General features: G+C 36.6%; 1 protein-coding gene across 1 annotated transcript; it reads left to right on the top strand.

Annotated features, from left to right (window-relative positions):
• The first annotated feature begins 337 nt into the window (after window positions 1-337).
• LOC128994681 (intraflagellar transport protein 52 homolog) lies at window positions 338-25,938 on the top strand. The gene is made up of 9 exons (XM_054419396.1): window positions 338-665; window positions 2,636-2,760; window positions 3,163-3,380; window positions 8,614-8,734; window positions 12,398-12,513; window positions 18,731-18,888; window positions 23,748-23,993; window positions 24,531-24,725; window positions 25,653-25,938. Exons 1-9 carry the CDS (start codon window positions 651-653, stop codon window positions 25,785-25,787), a joined length of 1,329 nt encoding a protein of 442 aa, XP_054275371.1. The 5' UTR covers window positions 338-650; the 3' UTR covers window positions 25,788-25,938.
• Window positions 25,939-26,261: the final 323 nt, after the last annotated feature.

Below are 26,261 nucleotides of genomic sequence, written 5' to 3' on the forward strand. Positions count from 1 at the left end.
CGTAAATCCAATCAGGAAAATATAAATTCGCTTAATCTGCAGGTTTGCTGTGGTGGGGGTATTTTTTATATAATATAGCATAGATCACGACCCTTCCTATGAAAAACTAAAATCATTGACTTTATATAGTCAATAATCAAGTGTAGATATAAAGTCAATGCTAAAATGCTATGATTACAAAACGATTGAAAAGCTTTGAAGCACATGACAAGGCGCTTGCTTTTTATGAAAGGTTCTAGCCATACTTTTGTTGTCGTCTGCCTTGTTATCGTGTCGCTGGTTTGCTTATATTGTTGTCATGGCAATGTCGGTCTAAACAAACCACTGAGCTAAAATTATAATGAAACAAACGAACTAAAGTACTTAAACTAAATGTATCATGGTGGCTAAACTAAGTGCTACTGCTAATACAGTAATTAATTAAATTTAATTTAGGTTAACTTGAAAACTTGTGAAGCAGATGAAGTGGTTACAAGTTTTACTTTTTGCTTTATTATGACATTCGTTCGGGAAATTGACAATGTGATAAAAAAATAACATCCTCCATTTATTACAACCTTTACTCAAACAAAGACTATATTAATGGGTTGTTTTAAGTCATTGCTGGGTAAAATACAACATAGCTAATTGCAAAATAGATCATTAAAAATATGATACTTACAGAGGTTAGTAGTTTTTGATAAGTTAACTAACTTATCTAAATCAAATTTGTTTAACAACCTAGGATCAAACATAACACTGCATGAAGAAGTAACTTGTAACTTATATTTTTAACATTTTAGTCTTATCAGTTAGCTTTTTAAACATTTTAGGCTTACATTGCTATACTGATAGATCAGCGGTTTCAAAACTTTTTAGTCTGGCAACCCACTTAGATTTTTTCCAAAAATCCTACCTTGGGATTTTTTGCAGCTCACCTATAAAATAATGATAGATGCTTTACCTATTTTTATTACAAGAAGTTAATTGTTAACATTTTAACTAAGCCTTCCTGTTGATAAAGTCATACAAAAACTCAAGTTTTAAAAAGCTAGGGGTATTTAAAAGTAAAACTAGCCTAAGTACCTTTCATACGTTTAAAATTTGGTAAAGATTTAGTAAATTTAGTGTATTACCTATATATTCCGAGAACGCGGCACATCTTCTCTACCGATCACAGTGTCGTTGCAATCGTCTCCCATGTTTGTGGTGACGTCAGGAAAAATTATCTGTAGCCTATCTGTCGTTAAGATTCTTCCAAAAACGAATGGGCTTTGGTTTGCCCTTTGCCTGTTGTGCCAAAATTGTAAATTTTTAGTCGGGATAACTCAACGAGGACATAATGTGCTTGTTGCGATTGCTTTGAAGACATTTTCTGTGAACAATGTTAGAGCGGTATTCATGCACGAAAAATCCTAAAACCACCCCTATAGGCTACATAAAAATTGAGAAGAAGAGAAAATTCCCAAACAATTAGTTTTTGAAATCCCTAGTTTCTAGCAAACATGTTAAAACTGAATATTCTGAAAATAAAATTTAAAGTTACAGCCCTGCCCCTTGCTACCTGCTCGGTGTCTATGGTAGCCTACTATCTTGGTGCCCGCCAGCTCTGGTAACGAAAAATTACGGGCCCCGATAAATAAATACATTTTTAATGTTTGGTCTCTCACCAGTGGGTCACTACTCATAGTTTGGGATCCGCTGTGATAGAGTGTTCATTCAATCTTCCACAAACATGACAGTGTAGGATGAGGTGTCAGGTATGAAACAATTAGAGAATCCAATCCTGGGTGATTTGGGAATATCAGGAATAGCTTAGACACAGTTTGATGTGATGTTAGGCTGTAAATTTATATTTTTTTCTTTCAACAGCATCTAAAACTACTTTGGTTTGGAGTGTTCCTTAAAAAATTATAAAATTCACAAGTAAAGAAGAGGTCAAAGTCAGGGCCCCGTTAAGGGTCAGTGGACCCCTGGGCAAACCCAAGAGCAGCGCCCCCCTATTTTCCTAGTGCTGGCGGGCCGGCGCCCCCGGGCATTTTCGCAGTCTGCCCGTTTATGAAAGCGGGCCTGGTATCGCTCCAGAAAGTTTATGGATATTGGAGCTTGATCGAGGCTAATTCTAAATTCCGTTTTACTTATTTAACATCTTTTAAATGAAGTTCTAAGAATGCAACTGGAAACCGGCTTAGTCTGCGGGTCTACTGCAACAGGGTATTTATAAATAGTTTTAAGTTAATACTAGGAGACAAAGGACAGGATAAGCAGGCTTACCTTAAAAATTGTAGGCATCCAACTTCACTAAAGTAACACAGTTTTTATATGATTCTTCATATAAGAGTAAAGTGACCCATATTTTTATATCGCTCAAAGGAAAGTTTTGTTTCCTTTGTGTTTTTTTTTTTTTACTTTAATAGTGAATTGGGATGCCTACAATGTTTAAGGTAGGTAAGTCTGCTTATCCTGTCCTTTGTCTCTTTAATTCTCAGGCAATAAGCCCTTTCACTTTATGCTTTTGTGAGATAATTTGAAATAATAAAAATATTTGGGGATTATAAATCAATTAGGAACTTCTAGATGTACACCTAACTATAGCCTAACTACAATCAGCTCATTTACTGTGTACAAAGTTAGTTAGCTGATTTTCTTTTATTAGAATGATGGAGGGTCTGAGAACATAAATTCAATTGTTTTCAACCAGTCAAAAAATGAACTATTCAAACTTGCGGAAAGCTACAAAATACTACAAAGGAAGCTCAAAGGGAACTGGAAAGTTTTGAGGTACTGTATGGTAAAATTATTTTAATAAATAATTTTTCTACTCGTTATGAATATTATTTTGTTTTGTATGAAACTAAACCAACATTGTATCTGTTTGAAACTGATAGAGGCCTGCTCAGAAAAGTTGCTTTTTTTATATGGATAAATTTTACGAAGCTGTATTTGATCTGGGCTTTTAATAAATGGTCCTGGTCTTTCCTGGGCTTTTAATAAAGAAAAAGCTGGTCCTAGCCAGTAACAAAGCTACACAAGGCATCTATCATTCAATCTGAATTTATCCTTCACTCATGTTTTGGTTTAAATATTCACCTAGATCTAGGTAGCAGCCCATCTCAATCGAAGAATATAGTAATAATCCTGACAAATGCCATATCCATAAAAACAATAAATATAAATTTTCAGCAACAAGGATGAGATAAGTGGGTCAGTGCTGAATGGTGTGAGTGTGTTTGTTGTCGCCGCTCCTCGTGAGAAGTTTACTGAGAGTGAGTTTAACGTGATGAAGAAATACTTGGACAGCGGAGGCAGCCTACTAGTGCTCATGACTGAGGGTGGAGAGAAGACTCTGCAGACCAACATCAACTTTCTCCTGGAGGAGTATGGCATAATGGTAAACAACGGTGAGTTTAAACAGCTAATAACTGCCAAAGTCATTCAACCCATGGGCTTTAAATTCATTGATTTATGTTTTTCTCTTCATCTTACTGACTCAAAAATTCAAATGAGTTTTAGATTAAGGTTATTAAAACAACTTTTAACCCATTTACATCGGGTGACGTACTAATACGTCAAGTCCGTGATGTACAGTATCACTACTGCCATGAAATTTGAAAATTTTATTTTTACAAAAAATGTACCATTTACATATAATTTTATAGGCCTATATATAATATTTAAATTTGTTCTCAAAATATTATATTCCTTGAATGATTTGATAATTACGTAATACAGGCAGGTATGTACCTATTTTTTTAGAAGTATAAAAATAGTTTAAACATATCCTAAATACATATAAATATATACAAAATGCATAAATGAATGATTCGCCTATTGGGTCTGATGATGATTGGAGTGTCCAATCGAAATCGATCACCACTTACCATCTTTTTTGTATATTTACCGTCTTGTGAGTAACAGTATAAGCGTAAATATATGTTTTAAGTGCTATAAGACGTTTCTTTTATTTACTTTCTGTAAAATTAATAAAATAAAAATATTGTTTTGAGAGAGGAAATCTGATTTTTGAGATTTGGCAACTCTTTCGAGTGCCTTGTAGTCCAGGACCTGACTAGGGTTCTGTGTGCATGTCGTGTATAGAGAATTTTGCTTTTGCATTTCAATATAGGTGTCTTAGGAAGTGTTTTCCACTCGGGTGTCAAGTTCGCACCTGGTACGTTTTCGAGCTATGACGTCATAAAGATGGCGGCTCGGCAATTTTTAAATGCGTATATTTCGCAAACCGTTTAACGGATCGGTATGATTCTTTTTTTGTTTGAAAGATATTTTTACAAACTATCTTTTTTGTATTTACACATTTGTTGTAAACTTAATATTCACCGCACAATATTGAAAAACGTCGTTTTTATTGTTATTATATTTATTGTTTTGCTTATAATTTCTTAACCCCTGATAAAATCAAATACCACCCGTGGCAAAAGTTTCAGATAATTCTATACCCTTTCCAATGATACCAAACAATATGTGATTGGACCTAAAAATAAAGCAAAGAGATTGAATAAACCGTAAAAAAACACTGAAAGTGGTGTACGGTCCGGGAAAGATTTAGTCCTGGACATGACTAGGGTTCTGTGTGCATGTCGTGTATAGAGAATTTTGCTTTTGCATTTCAATATAGGTGTCTTAGGAAGTGTTTTCCACTCGGGTGTCAAGTCCGCGCCTGTTTCGTTTTCGAGCTATGACGTCATCAAAATGGCGGCTTGGGCAATTTTTAAATGCGTATATTTCGCATACCGTTTAACGGATCGGGGTGATTCTTTTTTTGTTTGAAAGATAATTTTACAGGAAATGTTTTTTGTATTTACACTTTTGTTGTCAACTTAATATTTATCTCACAATATTAAAAAACGTGGTTTTTAATGTCATTGTTTTTGAAATTTACCTCATAACTTGTTAAACGCTTATAGAATGAAATAACTACCCATTACAAAAGTTGTAGATAATTTTATGCCCTTTCCAACGATACCAAACAATTAATATTTGAAACTAAAATTAAAGCCAAGAGATTAAATAAACCGTTAACAAACACTTAACATGTCAGAAAGTCCGGAAAATATTGCGGCTGGAACAATTCTTTAAATGCGTATATTTCGCATACTGGTTAAAGAACCGGGATGATTCTTTTTTTGTTTGTAAGATGTTTTTTAAGCCTATCATTTTTGTATTTACACCTTTGTTGTTAACCTACTATTTGTCAAAAAGTTATTAGCAAAAGTAAAATAAAAATAACAATTAAATGTACATTTATTAATATTGTGGGATAAATAGTAGGTTAACAACAAAAGTGTGAAGACAAAAAAGATAGGCTTAAAAAATATCTTACAAACAAAAAAAGAATCATCCCGGTTCGTTAACCAGTATGCGAAATATACGCATTTAAAGAATTGTTCAAGCCGCAATATTTTCCGGACTTTCTACCATGTTACGTGTTAGTTAATGGTTTATTTAATCTCTTGGCTTTATTTTTAGTTTTAAACATTAATTGTTTGGTATCGTTGGAAAGGGAATAAAATCATCTACAACTTTTGTGATGGGTAGTTATTTCATTCTATAAGCGTTTAACAAGTTATGAGGAAACAATAAAAAACAATGACATTAAAAACCACGTTTTTTAATATTGTGAGATAAATATTAAGTTGACAACAAAAGTGTAAATACAAAAAACATTTCCTGTAAAATTATCTTTCAAACAAAAAAAGAATCACCCCGATCCGTTAAACGGTATGCGAAATATACGCATTTAAAAATTGCCCAAGCCGCCATTTTGATGACGTCATAGCTCGAAAACGAAACAGGCGCGGACTTGACACCCGAGTGGAAAACACTTCCTAAGACACCTATATTGAAATGCAAAAGCAAAATTCTCTATACACGACATGCACACAGAACCCTAGTCATGTCCAGGACTAAATCTTTCCCGGACCGTACACCACTTTCAGTGTTTTTTTACGGTTTATTCAATCTCTTTGCTTTATTTTTAGGTCCAATCACATATTGTTTGGTATCATTGGAAAGGGTATAGAATTATCTGAAACTTTTGCCATGGGTGGTATTTGATTTTATCAGCGGTTAAGAAATTATAAGCAAAACAATAAATATAATAACAATAAAAACGACGTTTTTCAATATTGTGCGGTGAATATTAAGTTTACAACAAATTAGTAAATACAAAAAAGATAGTTTGTAAAAATATCTTTCAAACAAAAAAAGAATCATACCGATCCGTTAAACGGTTTGCGAAATATACGCATTTAAAAATTGCCGAGCCGCCATCTTTATGACGTCATAGCTCGAAAACGTACCAGGTGCGAACTTGACACCCGAGTGGAAAACACTTCCTAAGACACCTATATTGAAATGCAAAAGCAAAATTCTCTATACACGACATGCACACAGAACCCTAGTCAGGTCCTGGACTATTGGAGAGAGCGGGAAGAATGCTAATTGGCCTATAATCTTGAGGAAGTTTAGGGGATGAGATCTTATTCAAAGGACAGACTATAGCCGACTTCCATTTTTCTGGGAAAATACGTGTTCTTAGAGAAGAATTAAAAATTAAAGTTACCATAGGGAGAAGAGAAAACAAAACCCGTTTTATTAAAGAAATTGGGATATTGTCAGAACCAGTGGCATCAGACTTAATTCGTCTAATAGCTTTCAAGACATCAGATTGCAAAATTGTTCGGAAACAAAATTCGGGAAAAGCATTGTTAAAATTGCATTGCAGTTTTGATTCATCTAAATGGTTCTGAATAGCTGTGCTATTTGAATTAGTAGAGGCTGATAAAAAATAATCATTCAATACATATTTAACGGGACAGATACAGTGTTGACTGTTCTTGTTTTCCAAGACCAAACCTTTTTAAATTACGCCATAGCACAGAAGAAACCTTTTTTCTATCTGAAAACAGCCTATGGAAGTAATAATAATAATAATAATAAATCTTTATTTGTCGTAAAAATACAAAGGTATCATTGACAGAGTCATAAGATGCAGTGCAACTGCCAGGTCATACAAGTATTTTTTACCTTTACCTTAAAGGTAATAGCCCAATATTGAAAAAAAATATTGAAAAATTTACATAACAAGTTAAAAAGATACAATCACAAATTAAAAAGTGCAACTGCTAAAAAGAAAAAATAACAATGAATACTACACGTAAAACTGGACATCTTAACAACTGAAAAAAACTTCAAAAGGGGTGTCCTAACAACCACAAGTAAAGCTTATTTTTGAATTCTTTTAATGGCCTGTTTGAAATTAGCTTTTGAAAAACATTGTAGAGTTTTATAGATAAAATTATGTGGCTACTTGAGGTTTAATTTAATTAAATGATGTGATTCTAAAGCAGCATTTTTGTTTTGTGTATTATACCTGGGGTTGCTAAATTTCAGATTGTAATGTATCCCAAGGTTGTACATCATAATATCATATATACAGTAGACTCCCCCTTATCCGGACACCTTTTAACCGGACTATACTCGGCGGAAATGACATCTCTTTAACCGGGCAATTTTTATCAGCACATTGGTTTAACCGGACTAGATCGGCAGGAAGTGGGCAGTACTGAAACGGATGTTCTCGTGGCAAAGATTTGAGACCAGTGATCACGTGTCTAAATACAATGCTCTCCTAAATTTAAGTCGAATATCACACTAAACAGTGCGTTTTAACAAGTTTTTGGGGATGTCGGTTTAACCGGAAACCCTGTTATCCGGACTGGCCTCGGCCCCGAGGAGTCCGGATAAGAGGGAGTCTTCTGTAGCCTATATAAATTAACAACAGTCTGAATCTCCCATTCCATGAATAGTTGTTTACAATGCTCATTCCGATTTGATCTATTCATTACTCTTAAAGCCTTTTTTGTAATTTCAAAATATTTTAAATTTTGCTGCATCGACCCCTGAAAATCAAAAAACCAGAATCTTATAATGGATTGAAAGTAAGCAAAGTATGCGGTTTTTTTTAATAATTGCTTGGAATTTGGTGTATTAGACATCTCAAAAGAAAAATTATTCGGGATAATTTTGAAGACAGAGATAACTAATGATACGAGATAATTACAGGACAGGATAATTAATGAAGGCGAGAGTTGCGTAATCGTTGCTTAATTTGGTTTCTGAGCTGACGGTATTGGGCCATTAACGAAAGACGGTATCCAATATCAGGCGGTATCCTGGCTCTGCGAAAGACTGCGTCCCGCTGAGCCATAACCTGAGGATCTCATTTGTGATCCAAGGTACAAGTGGATCGTTTTTAACCCAGAAAAGAAACTAAGACTTTTTTTCAGTATCAAAATTATATAGGTTACTACATTCAAAATGGTAACAAAACCATAAAGATGAATTGATCTACACTTTTAATAATTTTGATTGATAGCGATAGTAATTTGTTACTCAATACGTTAATGTTTCCCCCTAATATGAAAATAATTTGATGTAGTTAGATAAATCAAGAACCTGCTTTAATGTAATCAAGCTTTATTATTTCTCTTCAAGTCTAAACTAATTTTCATGTGTGTTGTTCCAACCACAATTAATCCTAAACATTGTCAGTTCAATAACGTTTTAAGGAAGTAATTGTTGCTCCATTAAAATCTCTTTTTTATATCCTAGATTGTGTGGTGAGGACACATTACTACAAGTATTTTCATCCAAAAGAATGTTTGGTCGCAAATGGTGTGCTGAATCGAGGACTCATTAAAGACTCTGGGAAAAAAGTCGAGAACTTTGCTCAGTAAGTTAAGATTTATTTCTATGAGTATTTAAGGGTTGTTGTAGATTGAATGAATATACAAAATTACCTTCAGTTAGGCTTTATTGAGCATAGAATCTAGCATGATATAGAACTAACAAAATGAAACAACTAACATCATAGTAAACGAAAGAAATTTCAAACATATTTTTGAACAGATGTTACAATGTACAGATAGAAAGGAATTATATGACATTCTTCCCCTCCTAGCTGACATAGTCTTTTAAATACAAAGGCGGGTGTTTACTTCTGGACCTTCTCCTTAGAGCAATCTGGCCCTGATTCAGTCTTTCCTCGTCTTGGAAGACAGGCTCAGGTCCAACCTCAACTTCAGACCTTCTTTAATTTATTTGTAGATTGGACTTTGAATCTTCTTCATGTCGTAGATTGGAATTTGAGTCTTCTTCATGTCGTAGATTGGAGTTTGAGTCCTCTTCAGAACGTGCCACTATTCCTACAGGTGCTAATTTCCTGGAACTCACTGTAGTTTCACGGCCATCTGCATATCTTATGTGAGAATACTCAGGATTCCCCTCAAGGAGCAGTACTTCTTCAACGAGTGGTTTGTATTTAGAGCTCCTGACAGGCCGTTTCATGAGCACTGGGCCAGGAATCATGAGCCAAGATGGAGTTTTCTTACCATTACTAGATATTCTAGAAAAGAGCAATAGTCTTTCATGCGGTGTTGTATTCGTTAAAGTACACAATAACAACCTGATAGAGTGCAAAGCTTCTACATGTACTTTTTCCCAATCAGATATGCCCAGATTTTTACTTTTAAGTGATAGTTCGATTGTCTTCCATATAATACCAACATACCTCTCAGCTTGTCCGTTGCCCTGAGGATTGTAAGCTGTTGTACGGCTGGTAGCAAAAAAGACTTTAGTTCTTGAGACATAAAACATGAACCTCTGTCAGAACGAACATAAGCCGGTACTCCAAACATTGAGAAACGTTCCTTAGGTCTCAGAATAACAGTCCTACCAGTTGTGTCTTGAGTAGGGAATGCAAATGGAAATCGAGAGTAATCATCCACAACTATTAAAAGATAAGGATTTCTACTTGTGGATGGAAGTGGCCCATTAAAATCTATATTCAGTCCAGTGGCGGCTCGTTCATAAGGACTCTGGGACGGAGTCCTCCCATTTTCAACACAAAAGTAAAAAAAGATAATAACATACTAATAATTTGTAATCCTATATTCAATGTACATAAATGTCAGTAGGGTCAATGTTCTTAGGACGGGTAATAGAGGACGCTACATTTTTTGCAACAGATAGTACGCCGGGACTCAGTAGGTATGAGTCCAAACTCCCATATAAACTGCATGGAAATATTCTACCAATCACAGCGCTGCATCAGGCTCTAATGCAACAGATATAGGGCGTTTGGGACTCCGTCCAAACAGTAGTTTAAACTATTGCCACAACAATCGCTGGGTGCAGCGAGCGATCTCGATCTGTCAACGCAATTATTTAGAGATCAGTCAAATAGTGAATACTCACATTGATGGTATTTGTTTAAGAGCATCAAGGATGATGGGTTTGGTCTTTAGGCTGGGGAAATTCGGCCTCAACACCCGGACTATGACATTGTTATACAAGTCATTGGTTAGACCGATCCTGGAATATGCTTCCTCGATATGGTCTCCATACCAGCTGGGACAAATTGATAAGCTTCAGTCAATACAGAGAAGATTCATATGGGAGTGAAGAATGGATATGCCTACAGAGAGGTTCCTATTGCCAAGCTCGAAATCAACCTAAGTTTACCGCCTCTGTCTTCTAGACGCCTGATTGCTGATTTGGTATTTCTCTATAAGCTGATAAATGGAGATACTGATTGCCCCTACCTGCTTCATCTGGTCAACTTCAGGATCCCTTCACCTACCAGAGCACAATGCCTTTTTGAGCTGAAGCTCAGAAGCACTAACTACCTTCGTCATAGTCCTATTCCTAGAATGCTGAGAGCTGGTAACGAGGTCTGCAATCTGGTGGATTTCTTTTCGGACTCCTTGGTTACGTTTAGACGCTCAGTCCTCTACTTGGAGCAGTGATAGATGGAAAGTCTTCTTCAAGTATGAAGTGGCTAGGTCCGTTGGTGGTGGAATTGGGCTTCTGTGTAGTGCTGGGTGCTTGGTGGCTGCGTTAAAGGGCCACATTTGAGTGTTTGTGTTTTTCTGTAGTGGGGGCATGGTCTCCTCACTTTTCATAGTTTTTTTCAATATAATGTAGTGATTGTTATATTTTAGTAGCTGCGTTAAAGGGCTACACCAGTGTCTGTGAGGGCACTGTCTTCTCACTTTTCCTCCATCCCTCCTACTCTATTATTGTTGTCATCTGTTATGCTACCTGTATTTTTAATCATGTAATATAATGCTGTATATAATTATGTTATCTTTGAGTATTCTCTTTATTATCTGTTGCTATTGTATTGAATAACTATCAATGTTTTGTTGTAGTGCTTTGCTCATTAAACTTGTAATTTACTTGTAAATAATAAGTGATTCTCAACCAAAGTTATAACAGTAGGTTATAACAGTTTTACTTTATCCTTAAAACAAGTTTTGCTCATCCTGCACCCCCCCCCCCTCAAGTTCAATCTTTCCACCCCCATTCCCGCCGCACCGTGGAACCGGTCACTGATACCTGGCCGGCACTGGGCCAACCCTCAGGCTGTAAAATGACCCTCGTCAAAGTTGTAAGGCAATTGGCACTCGGCCCTGCACTCGTGCTTTGCAATGGGTCAAAAATATTTAAGAGAATAATGTGGGCCTCGATCTACTGAACAGTTACACACTTATCTTGCAATTTTCATGGAATTTGGCATGCAACGGTTTGTTTATTCATATTTTGTACAAAGAAAGCTGCCAGTAATATGAAAGTTTTTTTCAGATTCTCAATACTGTAGCTCATACCATTAAGGAGTTATGCATCTTTTTTGTAAAAAACACATACAGACATCAATAGACATGGTTTAGCCCCTGAGCTGAATTGATGACTAATATAATATAAATACCTCGTCACAGCTCTGTAGTTTCTGTAGATTACAGCTGTTTCGGCATTAAAATGCCATCATCAGATACACATACATCCACCTGAATTGGCGTCGTTAAACTGTACATATACACGAACACGATAAAAACACAAAAACACGTAAAACAAGAGACAGGCCTGTCGCGTACATGATTGCTACGAGTACGGAAGCTGACTCAGCTACAGGCCTGTCTCTAGTTTTACGTGTTTTTGTGTTTTTATCGTGTTCGTGTATATGTACAGTTTAACGACGCCAATTCAGGTGGATGTATGTGTATCTGATGATGGCATTTTAATGCCGAAACAGCTGTAATCTACAGAAACTACAGAGCTGTGACGAGGTATTTATATTATATTAGACATACAGACAGACAGACGCTAAATGGAACGAGATACGACATATGTTTCTGACAACCTTTTTGCTTATTTCGACCCAAACAATCACACGTAAATTTATACAGATAGATTAACATTTGTTTGCATAAAATGTTTGTTTGCACGTGTCTTTAAGTTGTTGAAGATAAAAGCAAACTTATTACATCTTTGAATTTATTTTGTCATTTTTATCATGCTTTATTTTTTTTATACTTAACTGTCCCTTGTTTCTCAGGGCACTCAGCTTCGTGTATCCCTTTGGAGCAACGTTGAACATTGCGCGGCCAGCTACAGCTGTGTTGTCAAGTGGTACAGTTGCCTTCCCTCTCAACCGGCCGGTGATGGCATTTTGTACTCTGCCCGCTCGGCCCCGCGCTACATCTAATATCTCAGGCATGTCGTCTGCACTCTCAGATTAGCATTGCACCAGTAGTTGCTTCACATCACTTGTAAGTCATCCGCTTTAAAGTTGTGTTTCTATGTAATATTCAATTAAGAGTTGTATGTCAAAAACATTACTACCGTATTATATTTAACCACATGTAGTTTGTTTAATGTTGGCGCATCCTAACTAATGTAATTTTGTATTTTTTTAAAACAAATATAGTAGATAGTCGCCATATTGTTATGTCATTTTCTTGTATGCAGTTTTACTGTTTCTCTATTCTAAACTTTTGCTTTTAATGTTTTACTACTTTGTAAGGCAGTAGTCAGATTAGGTGACTGCTCACATTTATTACTGACTTTCTCTTGGCAGGCTAGGCTATGAAACTATTTTCAATATTGGTAGAAAAGTACCTAACTATTGCCATCTCGTCACAAAAGTGATGCGGCATCATCGAACTATCACCTTCAATGTACACTGACGTCTCAGCTGTAGTCACGGTGATAACGGTGGGAGTAGTCGTGGTATGCGCTGGTGAGTCGTTGTTCTGGCGTTGTTGCTTCTTGCCTGTCTCGTCTGGCTTTAGCACGAACATCATCAGGAAGAGATGCATAAAGACTCGCAAAAATAATTCCCAAGGACTCATCTTGGATTTAGATTAAAAAATAAGCAATCGGCGGCAAAAGGTAGTACTATAAAATAATACGTTTAATAACAATAACACTGTTGTAGGAGCTTGTTGTTAATCGTAACAAAAGAATCATCGAAAATTAATGGGTTGCCGTGAAATATAGTAATATGTTAACCAACAATATTACCATATTATAAACAGCCTGCACGTAGATCTTCGTAAATAGGCCCAAATGAAATATAATAACTCGTGAGACAACAATGTTAATTAGGGGTATTGGAATTGTCGTTAAATACTAGGTCTATTTGAAATATAATAATATATGTTAATCAACAATATTATTATAAAACAAAGTTATGAATAAACTACAAGGAAACTCCAAACCTGTTATCAAGCATCTGATCGGGTCGCTCTTATCTCTTGCTCATTCATCCAGAGTACAAGACAAACTCAACGCCATGTGCACGTACAGGTCTAACACGTTCTAGCCTTTAAAAGTACTGTAGAACAATTCTTACAGTATATTCGGAATTAAATCGAAAGGCAATGTTAATTATTTCCTACTTAAATCGAATAACAATAATTTAGCAGAGAAAATGCATAAACACTGGTATAAATAAATGTGATGTAACTTCAATATAAATAAATATATAAATATATATATATATAAATATATAAATAAACATATATATATATATAAATATATATATATATATATAAATATATAAATAAATATATATATAAATAAATGGTTAACTTCAAAGTCAATAAAACTCCAATGAATATCCTATTGTTTTATTATACAAACATAGTACGTTTAACAACGGTACTGACGTTTAATCGTATTTAGTTCTACGGTAGATAACCAATATTCCACTGTAATATTACGTCTTGTATACAAACTGATTTTGTTAATATTCGTATGTGTAATATTTATTAAATTTTGAGCCACAACAATTAATTATCGACTATGCCTTCAGGCGCCATAAGATATTTTTGACATACAATGAATGTCCCTGTTCGGATCACCAAAAAGTATGACAAAATTTCGGGTAGAGAGACAAAATTAGATTTTAGAATCGGGACTTAGGGAAATAATACGTAATAGTCGTCTCACCTGAAATTAGTCACACCTTAAAATTTGTCCAGATAGCCTACAACGAGATAGTCCAGGATTCTAAATTATCGTTTTGAGTTTATTGGCTCAGAATAAACATTACAACAATGCTAACAATGTTTAGCTTACCTTTAAGTAGTGATCATCACAGCCACTTGAAATAAGCTTTAAGATCGAATTTGGAATTAGACAATAGACAATAGACAATTTTCTTTATTTGTGATTTCTTTAAGAAATACAATGGCGTCAGAAAGATTCAGAATGTTTAACATTTAGATTGTTTTAACAGTTTACATTTTCTTTTGTGTTGAAAGTTCATAATTGGTCAAAAAATTCCTTAAGGGAGTACACCGGTCGGTCCACAAGCCAGTCCCAGAGTTGCTGTTTGAATTGGTTTCCTGTTGCGTTCTTGAGGTTGTTTGGAAGAGAGTTGATGATTTTTCGGCCAATATAAGAGGGTTTTCTGCTGTATTGTGTAGTGTGGTGGATCGGAAGGTTGTAGTCGGCTGCTTTTCTGGTGTGGTAGGAGTGAAAATTCTCATTTCTGGGAAGGTTAAGTTTTTTTTGTGTACAGGACAACTCCATGGATGTAGAGTGCTGTCACTGTTAGGAGCTTAAGGGATTTAAATGCTTCCCTGCAGCTGTCTAAGCGCTCAAGGCCGGAGAGTGCCCTGACAGCTTTTTTCTGGAGTACCAACACTTTGTTGAGGTTTGCTTCTGATGTTCCTCCCCAAGATATTAAGCAATACCTTATATGCGATTCTATTACAGCATAGTATGCTGTCTTAGCTGTTTCCAGACCTCCTATCCATTTCATCCTCTTTATTACATGGACACTAGATGCAAGTTTTTTGGTCAGGTTGTGTATGTGGTCGTTCCAGGAGAAGTCTTCATCAATTGTCAGGCCCAGCAGTTTTGAGTTTTTTTCAACGGTTATTTCAGGAATTTCTTGGATTTGTTTATGTTTTCGGCTGAAGTTTAACTGGGTTGTTTTTGATGGATTAATGGCCAGGTCATTTTGAAGGCAGTACTGCAGTGCTTTGTCTGTTGAGGATAAGATGTTGGAGTGTAATTCTTGTGGTAAGTCATGCATAAATAGAAGAGTTGTGTCATCAGCGTACATTATTGTTTCACAATTGTCATTCCTAATAAAATCTGGAAAATCATTGGTGAAAAGGATGAACAAAAATGGGCCCATGACTGAGCCCTGGGGCACTCCCCTGTTAATCGAAAGTTGTGTGGACCTATGTACAGATTTTCTCCCATTTGTGTTTTGCTGGATTTCGACAATTTGTGTACGTCTTTTCAAATAGCTTGCCACCCAGTCTTTGGCCATTCCCTCTATTCCTAGGGCTGTGAGTTTGCTTAGGATGAGATTATGGCCCAGGCAGTCAAAAGCTTTGCTGTAGTCAAGTAAGACAGTTGATACATATCTGCGTGCTTCTAGGTGGTCAATGATTTGTTCGATTAAACTAGTTAGAGCTGTGGTGGTGGACCTCCCTTTGAGAAAACCATGTTGGTTTTTAGTGATTAGATCATTGCTTTCCAAGTGACTCAGCATTCTTGACAGAGCGACCTTTTCTATTACTTTTGAAAAGGTTGATATTAATGAGATAGGGCGGTAGTTTTCTTGTTTAGTGCGTGAGCCTTTTTTGTGCTTTGGGTATATTTTTGCTATTTTTAGGGCGGAGGGAAATTGTCCAAGGCTAAAAGATTTGTTTATTATGCTGACAAGTGGGGCTGCCAGTTGTTCGGCACAGTGTTTTACAACTTTTGATGGCACTTCATCTACTCCACATGACAGCTTTGATTTTAGTGAGGCTATTGTTGCTAAGACTTCTTGAATGGTTGTAGGAGTTAAAATTAGTGGCTGGACATTGTTTTGTGGTAGAAATAGTGGATGTGTAATTTTTTTGTTTTTGAATTGGCTTCTGTTTTTCTCTAAAGTGGAGTCTGCTATTTCTGCAAAATATTGGTTTAGGTGTTCAGCAATGTCAGTAGGGTTATCTAATATTTTTCCCTCTATTTCCAGCTGCAGATTTGGTTCTTCCTTCTGTTTACATTGTTTTTCTTTGTTGATGATCTCCCAGACAGCTTTGGATTTATTATCAGCACTTGTGATGTATTCTGCAGTGGCTTGTCGCTTGAGGGACCTGAGCTTTAAATCATATGTTTTCTTTTTTTCCGACATTGTTGTTTTATCATTTACATTTCCGGTAAGCTCGTATCGGTGTAAGGCATCTAGAAAATCTTCTTTTAGTATTTTGACTTCTTCATCATACTGAACCTTAATTTTCTGTCCTTTCTGCTTAGCTCTTATTTTTTTGATAGGGCAGGCATGGTCCAGTATGAGCCTTACAGTCCTTTGGAATGCAGAGTATGCCTCTTCAGCATCAGGGACATTGTGCACCTTTATCCAGTTTTCTTTGGAGAGTTCGTCTTTCATGCTATCCAGGTTTTTTCTTGAAAAAATTCTTTTTTGTGACATATCCGTTTTAGCAGTAACTTCACTCTGTATTTTGAGGGTACATGTTTGGCCTGTGTGATCTGCTATTCCAGCGTTAATTATAGCGAAATCTATAGCATTATCATGCGTGTTCGTACAGATACAGTCTATAGAGGTTCTTGAATGGTTAGTGATTCTTGTCGCTGGGAGTGGTAGTCTTCTAACTCCAAAAGTTGACAGTTCCTCTTCAAGATAGTTACTACTGGCATTTTCAGTTAGCCTGTCTATATTGATATCGCCCATTAATACAACGGTCTTGGTGTCAGCTTGAAGTGACTCCAGAACTTCTGATAGGATGTCAATGGCTAACCTAGCTTGTCCCCCTGGTGGTCTATACATACCAAGTAAGTAGCAGTTTTTGTTCTTTATCCTTATTTTCACTAATGCTGCTTCAAAAACTAACTCTAAACTTTGGTTGGAGATTTCTATTTCTTCTGCCTTGATAGCAGCAGTTTCCTGGATATAGATTGCAACTCCTCCCATTCTATGCTCTTCCCTGCAGGAATATGTGACTAGGTTGTACCCACTAATCTTAGTGAGTAATAACATATCTGAGCTGAGTCCATGTTCAGTAATCACCAAGATAGTGGGTTTGAGTTCACTCATTAGATGATTTATTCTTTCAATCTTTTTCCTAAGACCTTGAACATTTTGGTGAAAAATTGTGATGGAGGTTGTTTTATTTTGTGTAATAACTAAATGTCCCTGATTATCTCTTCTTTGTGCTTTGGGGTTTGTGTTTTGGTTGTTGTCATTCAGGGGGGAAGTTGATTCTATGTTTTGTCGTCTGTTTGTTTCTTCACACCTAAAAAATGGTTTAGGGTCTGATTTGAGTCTTTCAGTATTGATTGGTTATGTTGTTTACATTGTGGTAGCTTATGGTGTGAGATCCCATTTATGTACTCCATGTGTTGGTTTAAAAAGTCTTCAAGTGATTCATTTGGTTGAATTTAATACAGCGCGAATATGACAAAATAATTTAAAGAGGTTTAATAAAACCTGAATCGGTATTTGGTTTAAACACCAAATTAAAACGTTTCCTAATACTAACTCGGTCAATCGTCAGAGTCGTTTGTAACTAATTTTAATCGGTCATTATGTGGTGGTGTTTACAACACGAATTGTTATAATAGAACGTTTGTAGTGCTTGGTAACCACCACAGCCTCGTTTAAGACAGAATCGGCACTTAACTTACTCGTGCGCGCTGAATCCTGCTTTGCACATGTGTGATCGGCGAAATATATCTTAAAATATATTAAACGTAACTTTTTACTAACCGGTAGTGAAATTGAGCGTTGTCGTGTTGCTCTTCACTTACCGGTGTTCATATAGTTTCGGGGTTCCCAATATCGGCTATCACCAGATATCACTTCGTGGTGAACCGTGTAGTGAACGTTTTGTGGCTGAAGTACGACTGGACTGCCTCAGGGTGCTTCTTGAGCGGTTCTCCCACCGCCTCTGGCGTCGACTGAGAACTATAGTCATCCTTTCCATATGACGTCACTATGTCCAGCGTTCGTCGCGGCCTTTTCATGAAATAAATCATCGTAATTGGGATGACCGTGAAATATTACCCCTTCTTAATTTTTGACTGACGTCTAGCAGCCGACGCTAACATTCTACACTAGCTTTTGGTAACAGCTGTAAACATTCAGTGTATGCGACATAAATTTAGCATTTGGATAAAAATTACATACGAAGGTTTGACTTATTTATACATACTATAAATGTGTAATGCTATAATCATAGTTACGGTTATTATCATAGTTATAATCATAGTTATAATCATAGTTTATATTCATTTTATAAGTGAACCTCTGGCTTTTTGTATTAGTAAATGTTTGAAAATTGGTTATTTCTCTGACCTTCTCAAAATTTCTGTACAATCAGACAATGTATCTGATTGTTTTTTATTGACCTAAACACAGATGGCAGTGGTGGGAAGCTTGTGGTGCTGGGTTCCAGCCATCTCCTGTCAGACCAGTACATTGACAAAGAGGATAACGACAAGTTGAGAGAGATCATTTTCTCATACCTTACAACTGACCAAGTGCAGCTCAACCCCCTAGATGCTGATGATCCAGAGGTAAAAAAAAAAAAACACAATCTAAGCTAGAGCGGTTTCTTTGTGATATGTAATCTTAGGATGGCCTCTCAAAAGTTATTACTGTACCTATGTGTTACCTGTTATTACATTGTCCACTAGTAGTACGCTTATTCTGCACGTAACAGGATGAGTGAACATGAGCGCAATAATGAAAGATTTTACCCACACCTAGCACACTTACCGGTGTCACTGGTGTACACAATAATGTTATTTGTATGGGCAAATCGACCCATGAGTCGGGGCAAATAATGGTGAGTCGGTGACTCAAGTTGGTAGCGTCACGCGAACTTCGGGCCCAAGGCAGCGATGTCGTGAGTTCGGATCCTGGTCACTGCCACTAAATTTTATCAGTACAGTTCACCTTTGTACTGTACCGGCTCACCAATTGCTTTGCTGTAAACGATCCACGCATGGGCGAGGTTAAAAGAGGCTGGACCAACCTCTTAAAAAAAACAAATCTCAGTCAACAACAATCTTAACTCCTCGTCCATTAATTAACCAAAGTCATTGGTAATATACGTAACGTATTTCCTATTTCCCTCTCTTCTCATAGCATTTTATTATTGCAGATACGTTAAACTAACTGTCACAAAGAGTTCCCATACTTTGGACTGTTCACCTTGACTACTTCCTTTACCACTTCTACGTCGTGGACCTGTTTCCCTCTCTTCTCACAGCATTTTATTATTGCAGATACATTAATCTAACTGTCACAAAGGGTTCCCACACTCCGTACTCCTCGCCTCGACTACTCCCTTCACCACTTCCTACGTCGTGGACCTGTTTCCCTCCCATCCCATAGCATTTTTAGAATTGCAGATACTGTACATTATTCTAATTATCACAAAGGGTTTCTACACTCCGGAATGCTCGCCTCAACTATTACCTTCACCACTTCCTACGTCGTAGACCTGTTTCCCTCCCTTCCTATAGCATTTTAGAATTTCAAATAGATTAATTTAACTTTCACAAAGGGTTCCCACACTCCGGACTGTTCACCTTGACTACATCCTTCACCACTTCCTACGTCGTGGACCTATTTCCCTCCCTTCCTACAGCATTTTAGAATTTCAAATAGATTAATTTAACTTTCACAAAGGGTTCCCACACTCCGGACTGCTCACCTTGACTACATCCTTCACCGCTTCCTACGTCGTGGACCTGTTTCCCTCCCTTCCTATAGCATTTTAGTATTGCAGGTATATTAATCTAACTGTCACAAAGGGTTTCTACACTCCGGACTGCTCGCCTTGACTACTTCCATCACCGCTCCCTACGTCGTGGACCTGTTTCCTTCCCTTCCTATAGCATTTTAGTATTGCAGGTATATTAATCTAACTGTCACAAAGGGTTTCTACACTCCGGACTGCTCGCCTTGACTACTTCCTTTACCGCTTCCTACGTCGTGGACCTGTTTCCCTCCCTTCCTATAGCATTTCATTATGGCAGATACATTAATCTAACTGCCACAAAGGGTTCCCACACTCCGGAATGCTCGCCTTGACTACTTCCTTCACTACTTCCTAAGTGTCGTGAACCTGTTTCCCTCCCTTCCCATAGCATTTTTAGAATTGCAGATACATTATTCTAATTGTCACAAAGGCTTCCGACACTCCGGACTGCTCACATTGACTACTTCCTTCACCACTTCCTACGTCGTGGACCTGTTTCCCTCCCTTCCTATAGCATTTTAGTATTGCAGGTATATTAATTTAACTGTCACAAAGGGTTTCTACTCTCCGGACTGCTCGCCTTGACTACTTCCATCACCGCTTCCGTCGTCGTGGACCTGTTTCCCTCCCTTCCCATAGCATTTTCGAATTGCAGTTACACTAATCTAACTGTCACAAAGGGTTTCTACACTCCAGAATGCTCACCTCGACTACTTCCATTACCACTTCCAACGTCGTGGACCTGTTTCCCTCCCTTCCTATAGCATTTTAGTATTGCAGGTATATTAATCTAACTGTCACAAAGGGTTTCTACACTCCGGACTGCTCGCCTTGACTACTTCCATCACCGCTCCCTACGTCGTGGACCTGTTTCCTTCCCTTCCTATAGGATTTTAGTGTTGCAGGTATATTAATCTAACTGTCACAAAGGGTTTCTACACTGTTCCCCCCCCCTTCGCATAGCATTTTAGTATAAAAATATACCAACATTTTTGAATATTTAATATTCAATGCCAACATTAAATTGAATAATGTAAAAAGCTGCTTTGTTCTAAATACATACATACCTATATACTTTTAATTAAAAGGCGAAATTTTAATACTGAACATAAACGGTATATAACTGCCGACTAATATTGTTAAGTTCAATTTATTAATATGAAAGTTGTGAGATTTAATTAGCTTAAATAACATTATTCTGAAAGCTGTGAAATTATAATGATATATATTCATAGACGCCAAACTGTTTACTCCATGAATGAAAGAGCTTAGAGTAAAAGTCGTTCTCTCTGTCTTAAGTAGACAACAAAATTGTTGGTCGCAAAACGTAAACAAATAAAAAGAAGAAGAAGGTAGCTCCTAATGTTATTCTTATGGGACAAATTTAAAAATGTTTTTTAAGTATTTTATAATTACTACTGAGCGGAATCGTCTAGAATTTTAATGGTGTCTTTACACTGGTGTCATAACTATTTGTGCAAAATTTGAACGCTATAAGTGCAACGGTTCTTGAGTTTTAGGTGCGAACACACACACACACATACTCCAGCGGACAACTTTTCTCCGACTCCGCTATACACGATACATAGATTCGTTCACTTCGTTCACTCATCTATTAATATTGGAACACAACTGGATGTAATTGAACACTAATATGAGAATGGAGTGATAGGTTACACAAAGCTTTGTTACTTTCTAAGACAAGCAGTTTCTTTCGCCCAGACCGTTTATAGGGCTGTAAAATCCAAATGACCAAGGACATCTAGACCCAGTTTCAAACTGATTAAGGTACTGATTTTTCTCAGGACAAGTGACCTTTTTATATTAAGAAAATGAGTACAAACCACTCTAAATGGTCTAAGACATAAATTGGAAAATTTTATGTTTTGAGGCTCCAAAACGAGAAAAACCAATTTTTACCCCATAAATCCCTGTTCCTATGGTTCCCTTATAGAACTTTTATAGAGGGTAAAACAAAATTGTGTACTCTAAAACATAAACATTATCAAACAAAGTTAAAATGCTATATCTCTTTGGATATAGTTTTATAAGAAAACCTTTAGTACAAAAGTTGAAGATAAACTAATTACAAATAATACAAATAAAATTTCACTACGATGGCAAGCGTAGAATTTGAATTATATCCAGTAAAGTGAACGACTGTAATTTCCAGGTTTGGAAGGGGTTGCGGGGAAAAGCTCAAGGGGGAAAATTGTGAACTTTTTGAAAAAACACGTCGTAAGTGGTTCCATTACGTATAAAAAACTCAGCTTTCCACTATTTAGCTACGAAAAAAGGCAGTTTGTGCGTTTATTGGCTGGGCTAGATGCGATGACGCAGCGCAGAGGTGTTCAACTAGCCCGCATGCGCTCTCTTTGCCGACGCCCAGCTCTTCACCCGGTCACCAAGATGACTAACCAATAATATATTTGTAAACCTTGAAAAACATACTAAAACTTTTGTTTGAACCATATTTGCGTATTATTTTTATTTAAAAGTATACATAGAGAAAAAACAAAATTTTGCACTCTGAAACAAAGCTTTTAACGAAGTTTAAATTTTATATCTCCCTAAGTATTGGTTTTAGAAAAATGTTGTAAATACAAAAGTTGTAGGAAAACTAATCAGAAATAAAACAAAACAAATTGCAGCTCAATAGCTTACATAGTATTCGAATTATGATCAATTAAGTAAAACACTGCAATTTCTATGTTTGGAGGGGGTGGGGGGGAAAGCTCAAGGGGTAGATGTGGGGACTTTGGGGAAAATACACCTCTCATGTGGTTCTATCACATATAAAAAATCCAGCTTTCCACCATTTAGTTGCGAAAAAGGGTGTTTTATTGCATTCATTGTCTGGGCTACAAAGAGGTTATGCAGAAAATTAGGCAGTTCTTAAGTAATGTGAACAAAATGTTATCGTTATAATAAATTATTTAAATACTGTAACTACTTTACTTCTTTGCAATTGCTCAATTTTGAGCAACATGTACACTAGTCTATATAAATACATTATTGAAAACTAAGTACCGTCAAAACTAGTCGTTGCCTAATAAAATGAGTTTTAAAAAGTGTACTTAGTTGTATGTATTTATATATAAAAATAGTAGGCCTATTCAATATAATTTTCATAATTAATAAATATATATATGAATTTGAACGGATTGTGTCTTTGGCCTCTGGGGATAACAAAACCTAAAAGTAAATCGGTCCCGGGTCCAGGTCTTACCACGAGACCTGCGGTAATAGCTTATTCCCCATATTAGAATTTGAATTTGCTAATATTTCCTATAATATGGCAAATTTGCTAAAAACAATTAATTGTAAACTAATTACATTATGGTATGTTACTGTTACCGCTTCAAAAACATATGTATGGTGTCTTTGTTTTTGTTGTGAATACAGTAGATAAAAGTAGTTTTAGATATTTTTATCTATAAATAAAACAAAATAAAAACATGAATTGAAAGTACTTGAAGCAAAATATCTATCTCCTAACTTAAGTACCGAAACATTATTTACAGCGATGAGATTTAATGTAAAACAGCTTGTAAACAACAGACAGCAGTTATTCTTCTGACCCCTCAAAATTGTTAACAAACTATTCAAGTCTGTTAGTTGTACTTAATTCTTTACCATCACATGATTGATATTGACTTATGCTAGATATCGGACTACGCTCAAGTGCCAGACACGTGTTACTTGGCCGAGCTGCCTCGTGGGTGTGTCCAGGAGGCTGTGGAGGAGGTTCCGCCTGACTACACACGCCTTTTTGATCACAGCCTCTACTCTGTACACATGGACATGGTGCCAGCGGTGATCGATGCTTATGACCAGTTACAGGTTAAACATGAGCCACTAAAACTCATCCCTCCGCAGTTTGAGTCTCCGTTGCCTCCTCTACAGCCTGCGGTAAATACAGTATTTTTTAAGAGTTTAACAATGATTACTAAGATTCTGAGTTGAATAACTAAGGTAATATTTCACTAAAGAAATTGCTGATGTTGATATAATAAAGAAAAGAATGTTTGGGTGAGTAGGCACACCCACACCCTAAAAATACCAAATTAAAATATTGCCAGGCAAGCCCTTGAATGGAACCCCTTTAGGGAAATAGAAAGAGAGGAAGAAGGCTAGAGCTGAGGGCAAAGTTAAGGATGGCCTAGGTTGAAGTGCGGTGGAAGGCTTTTATTGCAGCCCTACATTCCCTTCGGGAAGAAAGGTACTAAGTCCAATAAGTCAAAACTAAAGGGTTAATTTTCCTTGAGAAAAGAATTACTTAAAGTAACAGATACACTAACTTCTGTAACGATTTTGTCAACAGTTGCAGAATAAAAAGCATGTTTGCTTCAGTGATTCAAGTCCTTATAAACAACACGTCTCCTAAATATATCAAACTCTAGTGTTTTTTAAACAGAATTTTAAAGTAATATTATTAAATAATAATAGGTTTTCCCACCGTCGTTCCGTGATCTACTACCGCCAGCTCTGGAGTTGTTTGACCTTGAGGAGGCATTCAGTTCAGAGAGAGCTCGGCTGTCGCAGTTGGCCAACAAGTGTCTCGGCCACGGAGGGAGAGCTAGCAGTGGGGGTAGAGTGGCCGGAGCAGCACTGGATGACGAAATAGCAGACCTGGAGTACTGGGTGAGTTTAGCTTTAAATCACCTTTGCTAGCATTATAATCCTGACCTCAGAGATATTTTCATCAAGCATTCTGAAATTTATTTTTAAAAGACACTTGTTAGGTGAGATCATTAATTCAGTTACATTAATATTTTTTGGGCGTCACTCACCTTTTTGAAATCAGGAGAACACAGTCCTTGTCACTACAGTTCATAACAATCACAAACACTAATTAAAAAATAAAATAAAAAAACAGACTTAACTTTTCTAACTCCGATGTTTGCCACACCAATATAAACGTGTGGCGTTTTCAAGGTACTTTGTCACGCAAACGTTGTGAGCAACTGACCACAACTGACGACCCGGCGGTGGTGGAGGAGGGGGAGGGAATGCTTGTTATCTTGATTAGATGATGGCATCTTCCTATGTTTTGACCTCTCTACTCTATGCATCCTTTAATTTCTTTCTCTATTAACGGGTTGTAAACCAGGCTGATGTCGATGGATGTTTTGGCCAATCTGACAAAATAAATACGCCTCTATAATTTTCCCTTTCTTCCTATTGGGCTCCTTGTATAAAATACAACTTTGTTCCCACATTATACAATGCCTGGTGTCATTTTAGAACTGTATGTTACACATGTATCAACCTTTTTCATGTGTTCATCAACTTTTATTAGAGCCGGTTTTGATGATTGGCGGTATTGCACATCACTTATTTCGTTCACAAAATTTAGGCGGTTTTAGGGGAAGAAATCTATCCCCTCTACTTGATCCTACCTATAAACAATAGCTCAACAGCTGAGGCCAAACCTTCTATCAGCTGCAACTAAAAGTGGTGGGGGAACTTCCCCTCAAACAGCTTAAATTTTGTGAACTGACTATAGAACTGGTCGTAGTGCTTTTGTGAGTCAAACCAGACACTGTAATGATTGTTTCGAAATCACAGATAAGGGAGGCAGGTCAGATCATCGGAGTAGGCAGTCCTTTAGACGATGCCTCCAAGATCCTACATGCAGTCACTCTACTCATCGCTGAGTTTAAGAAGAACAATGTTTTTACCAAAGATGAGAAGCTGATCTAACCACACTAATGTGTGACCGTCAGGTGAAAATTAAAACTTTTCAAGTTATAAATAAGTGTTTTTGTATGTGTTAACAGTTTTCAAATGTACATCTCAAGCATCAATAATTAACATTTTCACCTCTCTCTGATGTGCTATATGATTGTTACAAATAAACCAACAACTCATTAATGTGTGCTGATCTGTCCACGCCTAGACCAGTCTTGCACATTAGATGATCTTTTACAAGCGAATGACAAAGCCATATCGGTAGCATATTTTTGGAAAAGCGAATTCTGATTTCCGGACAAGGAAAGTAAGTAAGTAATGTACCACAGTGTTTTTCACCATATACCAGTGGCTAATAAAAGTGAGCCCAACCATTTCCAGCTATACACTGGTGTTTTTTTTTAGCTGTTTAATATATTTAACTAAATTGAGTATGATTAACTAGGTTCATATTAACTTTAATTTAACATTTTGTAAAAAAAAAAC

This window comes from Macrosteles quadrilineatus, unplaced genomic scaffold (assembly GCF_028750875.1).
Source record: "Macrosteles quadrilineatus isolate MER2022 unplaced genomic scaffold, UCM_ALF_1.0 Scaffold_5__1_contigs__length_97177068, whole genome shotgun sequence".
In the NCBI taxonomy this organism is placed as follows: Eukaryota; Metazoa; Arthropoda; class Insecta; order Hemiptera; family Cicadellidae; genus Macrosteles; species Macrosteles quadrilineatus.